This window comes from Carassius auratus, chromosome 5 (assembly GCF_003368295.1).
Source record: "Carassius auratus strain Wakin chromosome 5, ASM336829v1, whole genome shotgun sequence".
In the NCBI taxonomy this organism is placed as follows: Eukaryota; Metazoa; Chordata; class Actinopteri; order Cypriniformes; family Cyprinidae; genus Carassius; species Carassius auratus.
This window is the reverse complement of record NC_039247.1, coordinates 516772-531057: the sequence shown is the minus strand read 5'-3', so window position 1 is coordinate 531057 and position 14286 is coordinate 516772. Positions and strand designations below refer to the sequence as shown.

The following is a 14286-nucleotide window of genomic DNA, read 5'->3' as shown; positions in this document are numbered from 1 at the left end:
AAGCAAAAAAAGCCATTTACTCTCCAAACATGAAATCGTAGTCCTCTGAGTCCAGATGAAATGTTAGTTTTAGCTAAAAATCAAGCTTTCATGTGAATTCACGTTTGCTCGGTTCCTTAGAAGTGTGAAGACTTGGAATATTTAATGTTAAAAAGTTGTGTAGTCTGTTTTTATGGAGTTTTTTGGTGCTTCCACAAATGCTTTCACTGTATGAGAAACATATTCTTGGACATTCAACTTGTCTTTTTATGACCCGTAGAAGAGGTAAAAAGTAAACGTTTGAAACTACATGGAGAAAAACGTTTTTTTTTTTTTTTTTTTGTTAACTATTCTTTCAATGTTTACGCAGAACTAAATGTCTTCTGCATTACTTGCTGGATCAGGAACGGTTATTTTAAAGTATCTCTGGTGTTTTGGCTCTGTGAGACCAGATAACCCCTTTAGTCTGTGTAATATTAAGAAAGATTTTAATCATGCAAACGTAATGTTTTCTTAAGTTGTAAGATCACCCTTAATGCATTTCACTTGGATGTTTGGGATCACAGAGATGTGAACTAAATAAATCTCATGTAAAGAGCATGCCTGGGTCAAATTAAACCCCAAAACCATGAGAAAAACCTGTTTTTCCCTCCTAAATTTATGCTAATTTAAATATAAAATCATTTTATTGCAGTACTTTTTTATTTTATTTATTTTTTATTTTACTTGTAATTAAGAACTTATTAAAACTAAAAAAAAGCACCAAAAAAAAATATGGTTGTGCAACAATTTTCACTCATTAAATTTCACGATTAGTTACAATGAAACACTGAAATAAATGTGACATTTTGAATGTAGACTTGCATAGTACTCCAATGTTATTTATTGACAGTATATTATCATCTTCATACGTCAGTGTTTCACATTTAATTCAATGTGTTACATGCTTACTCTTCATAAATATTTATTAATTTTAATAGCAATTTCTGAGTGAATGTCGTTTCTAAACCAGTTTATTTTCAGTATATTCATTTTCATTACTGTAGTATAAAAATCAAATAAAAATATTTACTGCAATGCAATGATTTGTATTTAAATTTTCACTAGTGTTAAAAAAATACATTAATTAGAATCAAAAAAATGTCTGTTGCGATGCAAAACTTAATGGTCTAAATAGTTTCAAAATAGAATTAATAATTTGATTCTCTTTAGTTTTTGGGTTGAAATTTTACCTGAGCATTTTTCTTTTTCTTTTTTTTTTTTGAGATTCAGCCATATGTACTCTTTATATTACAGTATGCCAATCAAAAAAAAATAATAGTGACCTCTTTGAAGCCAATTTTATCCATGATGTGCAGAATGAGTTTTATTTGATTTAATAATGACAGATTACAAATGTTTATGGTTGGATGATTTTTCTGATTTCTACTCAAAGCAATGCATCAGATATGTTTGCCGTTGCCAATAACTCTCTCGTCTTGCCGACTTCATAGTGATGGTCCTGTTTGGCTGCGTTCACAATGCAAATACACACTAATGCGCACTATTTGTCTTAACTAGGCTGGCATCCTTTACTAGAAACAAAAAGCTGGAATCGACAAGGTGAGTCATGTTGGAAATGCACTGTTTTGTGTTTGTATGTAACGTGAATCAGATCAAATAACGCTCATTCGGGTCACTATTCCACTGATGGATGATGTCACATCCAGCTTTGCATGTGATTGGCCGGAGGTTTCCAGAGGAAGCACTGAAGCAGAGTCTCTTTGTGTCCGAACAGCACCATGATCGCAATGATTGGAGGAAAGGATGGCATTGGTCGAGAAGGGCCTTCCTCTCTCTTCTCTCTCCCTGTGATCATTTTTATACCGCAGATATTTATTTGGTCACCGTTTGGACTTTGTTGTATAGTTAAATGTAAGTAGGAATCTATGGGACTATAACTTATTGTTTTGTACACAGAGAGAGTGTAGATGTTAATACTTCGGAAAGAGGAGTTTGTGTTGTCATGGATGTATCTTCACATTTGTTTATAAAATGAAAAAAAAACCAGGAAATAAAAGGCAAAGTATTTTCCTGCATCCTCTGTTCTTTATAGAAACACGATTGTCTTAAGTGCACAACATTTAAGAGATCTGTTCATGTGTGATATAGTGTATGTGGTAGATGCTTATGTCTAAAGCGATTTACTGTGATTTACTTCAAGATTTATCAGTAAGTGCATCAGATTTATTAATTTATATGCATGCAATATCAGTCAAGTACTTCGGACACACATGACTTGAAAATGTAGTGTATTTACGGTTTTATTAGTTTTCATTTTTTGTGTTTTGATTTGACAGGTTTTAGTCATTTTGTTGTGTTTTTGTCAGTAGTTTTTTTCTATATAAATGCGTCTATACAGTTTCTATACAAAAATTAGATATTTTGACTTGGCCACTAGGTGAAATTTCATATTTTTTTCATTACTTAAAGTTTAAGATTTTTTATTTCAATGTTGCTTTAGTTTTAAGTTTAGTTCAGATTTACGTAATTTTGTTTTAATTAACTATAATAACTACTGTTTATAACCATATTTTTACAAATCATTCATTTTTATATTCTGTATTTTTTGTTTACTATACGTTTCATTTTTATTTCTTTTAGTTAAATCCTAAAAAAAATATGTTAGTTACATTCATGCTTGAAACTCATTTTATGGAGACATACGTTTTTACATGTTATGTTTTTTATAAACAATCAAAAAATATATATTTTTTAATTTCACTTTTGCAACTTTTCACTTCTTCGATAATCTGCCGGATGTCTTTAAAAAGAACTCAAATGCTCCAAAGCATTCAATGTTTACAACAATTTAGGTAATCTCATTTTCAGATCTATGCTCACAAAGTGAGATGTTTAACAGGTTAAACACATCAAATCACAACACAAATGCCTCATAACAGAGATTCACAAAAGATTTTATTGGTCCAGTCTCGTGAAGAAATAAGAAGAAAGGAAGGAGAGAACTTTAAGACGGTAAAAGCACTGATAGTGAGAGAGTGAAACACTTAAAAGATTCACTACAGTCAGAATAAATGAGTCAGGATTCACAGAGCTTCACATCAAGGGCACTCGTCTGGAGAGAAAAGATGTTCACGTCAGGCCTCAATACATTTATATTTAGTGTTTAAACGAGTGTTTTTAACAGCGCTTTACCATTTTTAGGCAGGATGGCGATGTTCTCAGACAGAATGCCTTGCTCCAGAGAAAACTGAGTGAACTTGTCCAGGACGTCCTGGCTAAGGTCTGGAGCTCGGCCTGCGGTGACAGCACACACACAAATGTCCCGAGAAAACAATTCTGAATCAATGCAAACATTAGTAAATATTCTCTTTTTTTTTCTTTTTTTTTTTTTTGCAGCACACATCACAGTCTAAGAAACGTGAGATTTAAGCTCATGAGAAATGACTTCACAATCCGTTTGACTTTCAGTGTGAAACGTATAAATGTGGTCAGGTACTTCACTTTACCCATCAAGAACTGACTGGACTGTCGAAAACTGGGTGTTTTAAGTTTAATAAGGGGACTGGAAGGAAACATTACGACTTGAGCTGAAAACGCAACATTTACAACAAGGTTTTAAAGCGTTTATTAATCTTCGCGAATGTTAATAACAACATTTACTAACACATTCAAAAGTTTTCTGTTAATATTATTTAAAAGAACTACGATACAGCAAGAAAATATTAAATATTTATATGTATTAAATATTTATGACTGGCATAAATATGTTTAAAATATAAGTTTATAGTGTATATGTTTAAACAGTGCAGCTGAATTACATATATTCAAAAATATATTTAGTTTTAACCCTCACATACACATTTTTTTAAATGCATTTCACGGCAATAAATATAATAGTGTTTACATAAAATATAATAATATAAATTGATATATATACACGTTTTACATTTCAAATATATATTTTGTTTAACATCATTGATTTCATTTTTTTTTTCATCTATATGGCATCTAACCTGTAAGTCTGTAGTTGTCTTTAGTGAAAATGCTTCTATTTAAAGCCTGTTAAAAATGAAAATGCAAATTTTTAAAGTTCATACCGTAGAGTTTGTTGAGAAGCGTGGTGGAGTCGGCTTTGGTCTTGATGGTGTGGATCAAAGCATATTCATCATACTTCACATCAACAACACGCATATCATTGTCAGTCTCCCAGTCTGAGGAAACACAGCATTTCTCCTTTTATTCCTGTATGAATCACTTCTGTATTTCACGTCTAGATGAACGTTTCTTCCTTACCTTCACTGCGGAAGCTGAACTTCCCTGGAACATCCGTCTTTTGAGCCAGATGGTTCATCTTCCAGCACGAGCCATCAGGACTGGAAAGACAGGATAAAACATGAGAGGACTTTATTACTAGTGTTACGTCCTGTGACGTAGGTTGTACTGTTCTGGGGTCAGTCAAGAGCTTTTGTTTGTTCTCGGTCATCTTTTCTCTCCTGTGCTGTGCTGATAGGAGCTGATTACTGACACCTGATACTCGTGATGACCAATCAACTCATTCACTGGCTCCTCCAGAGAGAGGAACCAGCTATAAAAGCACCGAGAAAGCACAATTGGGAGAGAGAGGAAAGGAGAAAGATTGAGCCATCTCCCTCTCCCTGCATGGACCCTCTCTGCAGCCCCAGACTAGTGTTGTGGTTTTGGTACTGTTGTTAGTTGATGCCTAATGCCAATTTTGTGCTAGAGTTTCAGTTTGTGTACTGTTGCTTGCTGCTCCCACCTAGACTGTTGAATTCCACTCAATATTGCTAATACTTCTGTAGTCCTGTCTTCAATATTTAAGTTGTCTACTTTATAACTTGTAGGGAGGAGGGTGCCCATTTCTTTTAACTCCTTTTCTCCTGTTTTTTTGGACCAGTTAGGTAGTTAAGGAAGTATATTGTTTTTTTGTTATTTATTTTTTCCCTGTGCTAGGTAAGTTAGTTTCAAAATGGAGTAAGCTGCTGTTTTGTTTGTTATTTTGGCTATGCCCCCTCCTGAAGCCTGTTTTCTTTGTTCTTGCTACTCCTGCATGTATTAAAGTATAATAAATCGAATTATAGTGGATCCTTTGGTGGTTGGCAGTGTTCTTCAGAGCTGGGACTGGGACGAGAGGCTCCATGTGGATTTTCCTTTTCATTGTTACGTATCTCCTCCATTCCCCTAGACTAGTTAAAAAGTGGGAACGTAACAATTGGGGGCTCGTCCTATGCATGTTCGAGTTACAACTCTTGTGAATCTTCTAGGAATTGGGTAAGTTTTGTTTGGCTGCTTCGAACTTTGATGGGTGAGGAAGTTCCGTTGTGTTTTTGAGAAAAAAAGAAATGGAATTTGATTTAGTAAAGTTCTCACTGTCTCCGTCAATAGAGGAGTTTAATCGGTGTAGAAAAAAAGATCTGTTAGAGCTAGCTGACTTTTACAACATAACACTAACTTCTAGAAGTGCAAAGAAAGGTATGGTAAAGGATGAGTTATATCGTAAATTGGTAGAGGTGGGTACTTTCACAGAGAGAACTGTAGAGCAGGGGATAGAAGCTGTAACTGATTTGAAAGCGGTGTCTGATATTTCCGGTTCAGTCAGTGGTAGTGAGAAAGTATCTTCTCTAGATCCTAAAATCACACTGCGGTTAAAAGAGCTTGAATTAGAACTAAAAAAGCAAGAGTATGAGACTCAACGCCTTCGTTTGAGAGCTCTTGAAATTAAGGCAGATCGTGATATTAAACTGCGTGAGCTTGAGACACGATCTTTATATGATCGGCCGGTTCCTAAACCACGTTCCTATCCTGGTTCTTTAACTCCTAAAGCTGATCTAGATATTAGTAAATATGTCAAGTTAGTGCCACCCTTTCGTGAGACAGAGGTAGACTCTTACTTTATTGCCTTTGAGCGTGTCGCGACTAAATTGAGTTGGCCAAAGGATATGTGGGCTTTGCTGCTTCAGTGTAACCTCGTTGGCAAGGCACAAGAGGTGTGTGCGGCCTTGCCAATTGAGGCGTCATTGGACTTTGACACTGTGAAAGCAGCTGTTTTGAGAGCATATGAATTGGTGCCTGAGGCATATCGGCAGAAATTTAGAGCATGTTCAAAGCAAGCCAAACAAACTTACGTCGAATTTGCTAGGGAAAAAAAGACCCTCTTTGAGAAGTGGTGTTTTGCAAACAAAATTACCACTTTCGAAGAGTTACAAGAATTGGTCTTATTGGAAGACTTTAAAACATGTGTGCCGGAAAGTGTTGTGGTTCATTTAAATGAACAAAAAGTGACGAAGCTCTCGGATGCGGCAGTACTTGCGGATGAATTCACACTTACACATCGGACGGTTTTTTATTGTGGTCGTCAGACGAAAACGGTTTTATCTGCAGAGTCTGTAGCTCAAGATGTAACTCGCGGAGAAGGTCATAAAATCAGTGGCAGAACTAAAACCGTTGCAAGAAATACAGCTGAAAGGAGAGTTTGCTTTTATTGTCTTGATCCTGGCCATTTGATCAATGATTGTCGAGCTTGGAAAGAGAAAAAAAAAGCAACTGAAAAACCTAGGCATGTAGCATTAATACAATCTGCTCCTGATTTGTGTACCACGGATACCTCATCTTTTGGACCGTTTCTTCGGCCAGGCTATGTGTCTTTAGCTGGCAGCCCTAGTGTTAAGTGCGTGCAAATTTTGAGAGATACGGGATCAGCCCAGTCCTTCATTTTAGAGGATGTGCTGCCTTTCTCTGACGCTTCGTATACCGGCGCAAATATTTTGGTGCGTGGAATTGAAATGGGGTGTGTTAGTGTTCCATTGCATGCTGTTAATGTAAAGTCTGACCTGGCTACAGGTAATTTTCAACTGGGTGTGTGTAAGAAACTACCCGTAGACAACGTCAGCTTTATCCTGGGAAATGATCTTGCAGGTGGTAATGTCTTTCCCAGGCCAGTTGTTATAAGTGAGCCAACTGAGTGTGCTTCGTCGGATCTTGCTGAGAAATTTCCTCTTGTGTTTCCAGCATGTGCGGTCACTCGGTCTCAGTCACGAAAGTTTCAAGATACGGTTGATCTTTCAGATTCTTTCATGGCTGAGCAACCCGAGTCAGTAGAGTGCAAGTTGTCTGTTCCATTGGAAATGGTGTCTGAGCATGACCTTCTGTCTTCCGCTGAACTTCCTTCCATGGTGGGTAAGGAACATCTTGCTGCTGTGCAGAAGTCAGATCCTACACTTGCAAAATGCATTAGTTTAGCGGTAGATCACTGCAATCTTGTAACGACAAGGGTAGGCTACTTTTGGGATGATGGAGTCCTAATGCGCAAATGGGAACCAAGGTCGTCAGAGCAAAAAGATTGGTTGACCATATATCAGGTTGTTCTGCCTGCCAGTTACCGTTCTCAGGTTTTGAAGTTGGCACACGAAAATGTTCTTGCAGGGCATCTTGGTGTCAACAAAACATTTCAGCGCATTACAAAGTACTTCTTCTGGCCTGGAGTAAAATCTGCTGTGTCTAATTTTTGTCGCTCCTGTAATGTCTGCCAGCGTGCAGGCAAACCAAATCAGACTGTCCCAAAAGCTCCCCTTAATCCAATTCCTGTTATTGGTGAGCCATTTGAAAAGTTGTTGATTGATTGTGTAGGGCCTCTTCCAAAGTCTAAACATGGGCATCAGTACATTTTAACAATGATGTGTACTGCTACTCGTTACCCTGAGGCTGTACCGTTGCGTTCATTAAAGGCACCCGTAGTGTTGAAGGAGATTGTAAAGTTTTGTACAACATTTGGTCTACCCAGATTAATTCAAACTGATCAGGGGACGAACTTCACCTCAAAAGTTTTTGGGCAGATGTTGAAAGAGTTGGGTATAGCACACCAACTGTCTAGCGCCTATCACCCGGAGTCACAGGGGGCGATAGAGCGTTTTCATCAAACCATGAAGTCCATGATCCGCACTTACTGTGTCGAGACTGGAAGAGACTGGATGGATGGCTTACCGCTACTTATGTTCGCAGTGAGGGAGTCAGTTCAGGAGTCCTTGGGATTTAGTCCTCATGAGCTTGTGTTTGCTCATACTGTTCGTGGGCCTTTGAAGTTGTTAAAAGAACAGTTAACTAGTAAGAGTAGCCCTGCTGTCCCAATTTTAGACTATGTTGCATCTTTCCGCGAACGCTTACAAAAGGCTTGCGAAGTAGCCAAAGTCCACCTAGCCACAGCACAGTCTAGAATGAAAAGTCACTTTGACAAGAAAACAGTACAACGCAGTTTTCAACCAGGTGACTCTGTTCTGGTATTACTTCCTGTTCCTGGCTCAGTTTTTGATGCAAAGTTTTTCTGGTCCGTATGTCATTGAACAAAAACTTAGTGACACAGACTATGTTGTAAATACTCCCGATCGTCGTCGTAAGAAGAGAGTGTGTCATATTAACTTGCTAAAGCGTTACGTTGCTCGTAACTCTTTTGGGACCTCTCTTCCCTCACCTACACTGAAACCCAGTGTTACAGTAGCTCCTGTTTGCAGTCCTGATGTTGAGGAATTGGTAGCTGAACATTATTCACCTGGTGTTCGTTTGAATAATTCAGCTATATTAAGTAGTTTGGACTCTTATTTATCTTATTTACCTGAAGACCAGCGTAAGGATGTTAAAATGTTGTTGTGGAAACATCCTGCCCTGTTTGCTGACGTGCCTGGTAGAACCAGTATGTTGTGTCATGACATCAATGTAGGGAGTTCTCTTCCAATCAAGCAACATCCATACAGAGTGAATCCGGCAAAGCGAGCGATTATGAAATCAGAGGTAGATTATCTACTTTCAAATGGGCTGGCTGTATCCAGTCAAAGTCCCTGGAGTTCTCCATGCCTACTGGTTCCAAAGTCTGACAACACCTTTCGCTTTTGTACGGATTATAGAAAAGTAAACAGTGTGACAAAACCTGACTCCTTTCCCTTACCACGGATGGAAGACTGCGTGGACAGAGTTGGTGCATCGAAGTTTGTTTCCAAGTTAGACCTGTTAAAAGGTTATTGGCAGGTTCCACTAACTGCACGTGCATGTGAGATCTCTGCATTTGTAACACCTGATGATTTTCTACAGTATAACTGTATGGCTTTTGGGATGCGAAACGCACCTGCCACATTTCAACGTCTAATGCAAAAAGTTTTGCTAGGCCTGCCCAGTTGTGAAGCTTACTTAGATGACATTGTAGTCTATTCAGATGAGTGGGAGGATCACGTCTGCAGTTTGGAGAAACTGTTTACAAGGTTAAGTGATGCTCGGTTAACCCTTAATTTGGCCAAGTGTGAGTTTGCTAAAGGTGTTGTAACTTACCTTGGTAAAAAGGTTGGTCAGGGTTATGTCAAGCCTATTGAAGCAAAAGTGTCTGCCATCATTGAGTTCCCTACACCCAGTACCAAGCGTCAGTTACGCAGATTTTTAGGAATGGCAGGGTACTATAGAGGATTTTGTAAGAACTTTGCAACGATTGTGTCACCCCTCACTGATATGCTTAGCACTTCAAAGAACTTTGTGTGGAGTTCTGATTGTGACCATGCATTTCTTGCTGCCAAAGACCTTCTGTGTTATGGTCCCATTTTATCTGCTCCTAACTTCTCTTCACCTTTTAAGCTACAAGTTGATGCAAGTGCTGTAGGAGCTGGTGCAGTTTTGTTGCAAGAAGACGGGGCAGGAATTGAGCATCCTGTCTGTTATTTTTCCAAGAAGTTTTCAAAGTCTCAACAAAACTATAGTACCATCGAGAAGGAAGCTCTGGCACTAGTAATGGCACTTCGGCATTTTGAAGTCTATGTTGGAGGTAGTTGTACCCCTCTTGTTGTTTACACTGACCATAACCTCCTTGTCTTCCTGTCTCGCATGTGCAATTGGAATCAACGTTTGATGCGGTGGTCACTGTATCTGCAAGAATACAACTTGGACATCAAACACAAGAAAGGCTCTGAGAATGTGGTGGCAGATGCGCTTTCCAGAGCCTGTGATGGAGACTGAAGTGTACTGTACATGTAAAGTATTAACTGTTTATAAGCCATGGGTTATAAACTTGGTGATGGGGGTGTTACGTCCTGTGACGTAGGTTGTACTGTTCTGGGGTCAGTCAAGAGCTTTTGTTTGTTCTCGGTCATCTTTTCTCTCCTGTGCTGTGCTGATAGGAGCTGATTACTGACACCTGATACTCGTGATGACCAATCAACTCATTCACTGGCTCCTCCAGAGAGAGGAACCAGCTATAAAAGCACCGAGAAAGCACAATTGGGAGAGAGAGGAAAGGAGAAAGATTGAGCCATCTCCCTCTCCCTGCATGGACCCTCTCTGCAGCCCCAGACTAGTGTTGTGGTTTTGGTACTGTTGTTAGTTGATGCCTAATGCCAATTTTGTGCTAGAGTTTCAGTTTGTGTACTGTTGCTTGCTGCTCCCACCTAGACTGTTGAATTCCACTCAATATTGCTAATACTTCTGTAGTCCTGTCTTCAATATTTAAGTTGTCTACTTTATAACTTGTAGGGAGGAGGGTGCCCATTTCTTTTAACTCCTTTTCTCCTGTTTTTTTGGACCAGTTAGGTAGTTAAGGAAGTATATTGTTTTTTTGTTATTTATTTTTTCCCTGTGCTAGGTAAGTTAGTTTCAAAATGGAGTAAGCTGCTGTTTTGTTTGTTATTTTGGCTATGCCCCCTCCTGAAGCCTGTTTTCTTTGTTCTTGCTACTCCTGCATGTATTAAAGTATAATAAATCGAATTATAGTGGATCCTTTGGTGGTTGGCAGTGTTCTTCAGAGCTGGGACTGGGACGAGAGGCTCCATGTGGATTTTCCTTTTCATTGTTACGTATTTCCTCCATTCCCCTAGACTAGTTAAAAAGTGGGAACGTAACACTAGTTTCTTCTTTTGTTAGTGATCAGATTCTCTTACTTGAGGCTGGAATATGCCATCTCCAGATCTCCTTCATCACTGGGTGTCATCATGGCGATGCCCATCTTCATGTTCGCTTTGCGGGTGACAAACCACTCGGCATTGGTGGCAAAACCAATCAGGTACCATTTCCCAGCCACCTGTTTATAAGACACGCATCAACATTTGGGAGCTCCCATGATACTAAGCACCCCAATAACATACACTGTCAAAAAAAAAATAATAATAATAATAAAAAAAATATTATATATATATATATATATATATATATATATATATATATATATATATATATATATATATATATATATATATATATATATATATATATATATATATATATATATATATATATAATTATTATTATTATTTTTTTTTTTGACTGTGTATTGGGTATATATATATATATATATATATATAGTTGTATATATACAAATAATTTATTCAAAGTTTCATCATTTTTTTTTCACTTCTCAATTACACATTTAATGTTTAATACAAGTTTTGCATTATAAAACGTTATTTTTCATATATTATATATTTTATTTTTTCCTTCTTTCCATGAAATAACTGAGTAGCTGCTATAACATTAGGCGCCCAGAATTCAACTCTTTCTGTAAAAATAAAGTTTAAAGTGCCGTAGGTTTTAAATGATATAAAATATTATAAATAATATAAAAAGGCGTACCATTTTTTATGTATTTCTGCATGAAATAATTGCTTGCTTGTATTTGGTGTAATTTTAACTAAAATTTTAACTACATTTGAACTACTGAAATAACTGAAAATATAGCTTAATCTTTTTTGCATTATAAATTTAATGTTTGAAACAAGTTTTGTTCTAAATTTAAACTCATTCAAAAAAAAAAAAAAAAAAAAAATATATATATATATATATATATACACACACACACATATAATTTATTTTGTTTTGTTGTGGTTTGCATGAAATAACTAAGTAGCAGTCACGACACTAAAGTAACTCTAATATACACTTTCTATAGAACCTAAAATTTTGAAGTTACCTACAGAACCATAATTTTTGATCATTTCTAAATTATTAATGCAATGTTTCATAACAGGTTATGTAATATAAACATGCAAAATGCAAAAAAATTAAAAAATAAAAGATAGAATCAGTGTTATGCATTCTTACCCCCTTGACATCGAAGTCAGCTTGTGGCGTGACCTCTGAACTAACGGCGAGGGCACAGAGCAAAACTCCCAGCATTCCCAGCAGGGCGGTTGCCATGGCTACTGCAGAGCTCAGTCTGGGGTGTGTGGGAATTCGGGGCTCGAGCTGATTTCTGAGCGCAGAGTCACGCTGCAGGACCTTATATAGAGCCGAACCCCATTACATAAACACACGCCCCCTACACACACACACACACCTACATGAGCACATACCAAAAGTGGATTAGAATAACTAAAACTAACACAAATCCTATGAGAAATATGTTTTACTTTCAGCTGCATTAATACATCATATTACTTTTTTTTTTTTTTAGATTTAGCTAACTTGTGCAAACAGTGTTTACTGACTTTATGTAAATACAGAAACACGCACACACACACAAACACACCTCCAAAACAGTTGTATATCTGTGCTGCGGGATACTCAGCACTCACATATAAATCTCAGAATCATCCATTCCGTTCTCACTTTTCACTGCGTGCAATCACACACACACACACACACACACACACAGGCATAATGTTGGGTTTAGGGCCCCTTTCATTTAATTACTTTGTTATACAACAGTTGGCACAGAGGTTTGTGAGGGGGTGCATTTCCTCCTTAACCAGAGGCTGCAAGCACACACACACACAAACACACACACACACACACGCCACCCCTAAAAACTCCAACATGTCAAGACAGGATCAGCTTATTTGGGTCAAAGGGGTTACACACACACAAAGTGGGGTCCAAAAGTAAAGTTTTGAACCAAACACACATTTCACATATGAACAAATTAAATAATTAAAAAAATTAAATCAATATATATATATATATATATATATATATATATATATATATATATATATATATATATATATATATATATAATAAAATATAAGTTTTTTTAATACAAATAAAATAAAATCACAAACAATAATAATAAAAATAAAGAAAATCCAGATTTTCAATGTGGTCACGATCTTTTGGACCCCACCGTATGTTGTATATAATATGCCAATTTTTGATGTTACATTACAACATCAGAAGTATCAGTAAAAAAAAAATGTTGACCATTTTTACTGATTTAAAGTTTGGGGTCAGTATGATTTTTTTGAAAGTCTCTTCTGCTCACCAAGGCTGCTTTATGATCTAGAATACAGTATAATTTCACCTATTTTGTCTTTGTTGTCACTTTTGATCAGTGTAATGCATCTTTGCTGATTAAAAGTATTAATTGATAAAAAAACAAACATTATATCAATGCCAATCCCGTACCTGTGAATTTTTTTGTGTCATAATATGTAGGCCTATTGTATGTGTGTGTGTGTGTGTGTGTGTGTACGTCTTTACATGTGTTCCATCTGTGGTTAAAGGTTGGAAAAGAGGCAAAAAATACTTAACAGGAAAAAACATCACAGCAAACAGACAAACAGCGTGATAAAGCACAAAGAGCTGCTGTATCTGTCTCTCTGGCTCGTGTTCAGGGCCGTTCTGGAAGCTGGAACGGCGAAATGAACATGTCAGCATTTCATATTGAAAACACAACGTTTACAGTGAAAACCCTGCAGTCACACACACACACACACACACACACACACTCTATATCAGCTGCAATCACATTCGGACTGTAAGACTCGTTGTTTTTGCTCTCCGGTTTTAGATTTGTGCAGTAATCATAAAGTTAATAGTGCAATTATAGCAAGCTTTAAATGAATGGTATTTTCATCCGTACCCATGAAAAATCACAGCAGGAAATGTTTTTAGTTTGACCCCATATAAAGCTCCCCAAGGAATGTGCTCTTTACAGTTGTTTCCTGTTGTAGATGTGAGATACGCCTATACATTTAGCCTATAAGAGCCCCAAACGCCTGCAAACAGTCACGGCATTTTCTAAAAAACTGCTTTTTTTCAGAACAAAACAGTGTGTGTCTCTGTCTAACATATACTGACACATTTATGATTCAGGTAAAGCAGGTATTTATGGATGTTTTTGCAGGTGTAAACTCGCCGTCTGAGCTGATAACCTGATTCACAAATACCTGAGAGGTTTCAGCTAGAAACAAAGAGCTCTATTTAATCTACACTCTCAGAAAAAAAGGTACAAAAGTTGTCACTGGGGCGGTAGCTGTTCAAAACGCATGACTTTTATACATAAAGAGTCCTGCTTGATACCTTAAACTACAGTATTAGTACCTAAAG

General features: G+C 37.1%; 1 protein-coding gene across 1 annotated transcript; it reads right to left on the bottom strand.

Annotated features, from left to right (window-relative positions):
* Nucleotides 1-2918: 2918 nt before the first annotated feature.
* Nucleotides 2919-12233, bottom strand: LOC113069928 (lipocalin-like). Its single transcript, XM_026243066.1, has 6 exons — nucleotides 12061-12233; nucleotides 10905-11044; nucleotides 4276-4355; nucleotides 4080-4193; nucleotides 3175-3276; nucleotides 2919-3094 (listed from the first exon to the last, which is right to left on the bottom strand). Exons 1-6 carry the CDS (start codon nucleotides 12154-12156, stop codon nucleotides 3081-3083), a joined length of 546 nt encoding a protein of 181 aa, XP_026098851.1. The 5' UTR covers nucleotides 12157-12233; the 3' UTR covers nucleotides 2919-3080.
* Between the last annotated feature and the right edge of the window lie 2053 nt (nucleotides 12234-14286).

Coding starts and splice junctions, on each gene's coding strand:
- LOC113069928 (XM_026243066.1), bottom strand. CDS start 12,156: ATGGCAACCGCCCTGCTGGGAATGCTGGGAGTTTTGCTCTGTGCCCTC. Junction 4,356..10,904: donor ATGGCATATTCCAGCCTCAA/GTAAGAGAATCT, acceptor CTGTCTTTCCAG/TCCTGATGGCTCGTGCTGGA. Junction 4,194..4,275: donor GTTCAGCTTCCGCAGTGAAG/GTAAGGAAGAAA, acceptor GTGTTTCCTCAG/ACTGGGAGACTGACAATGAT.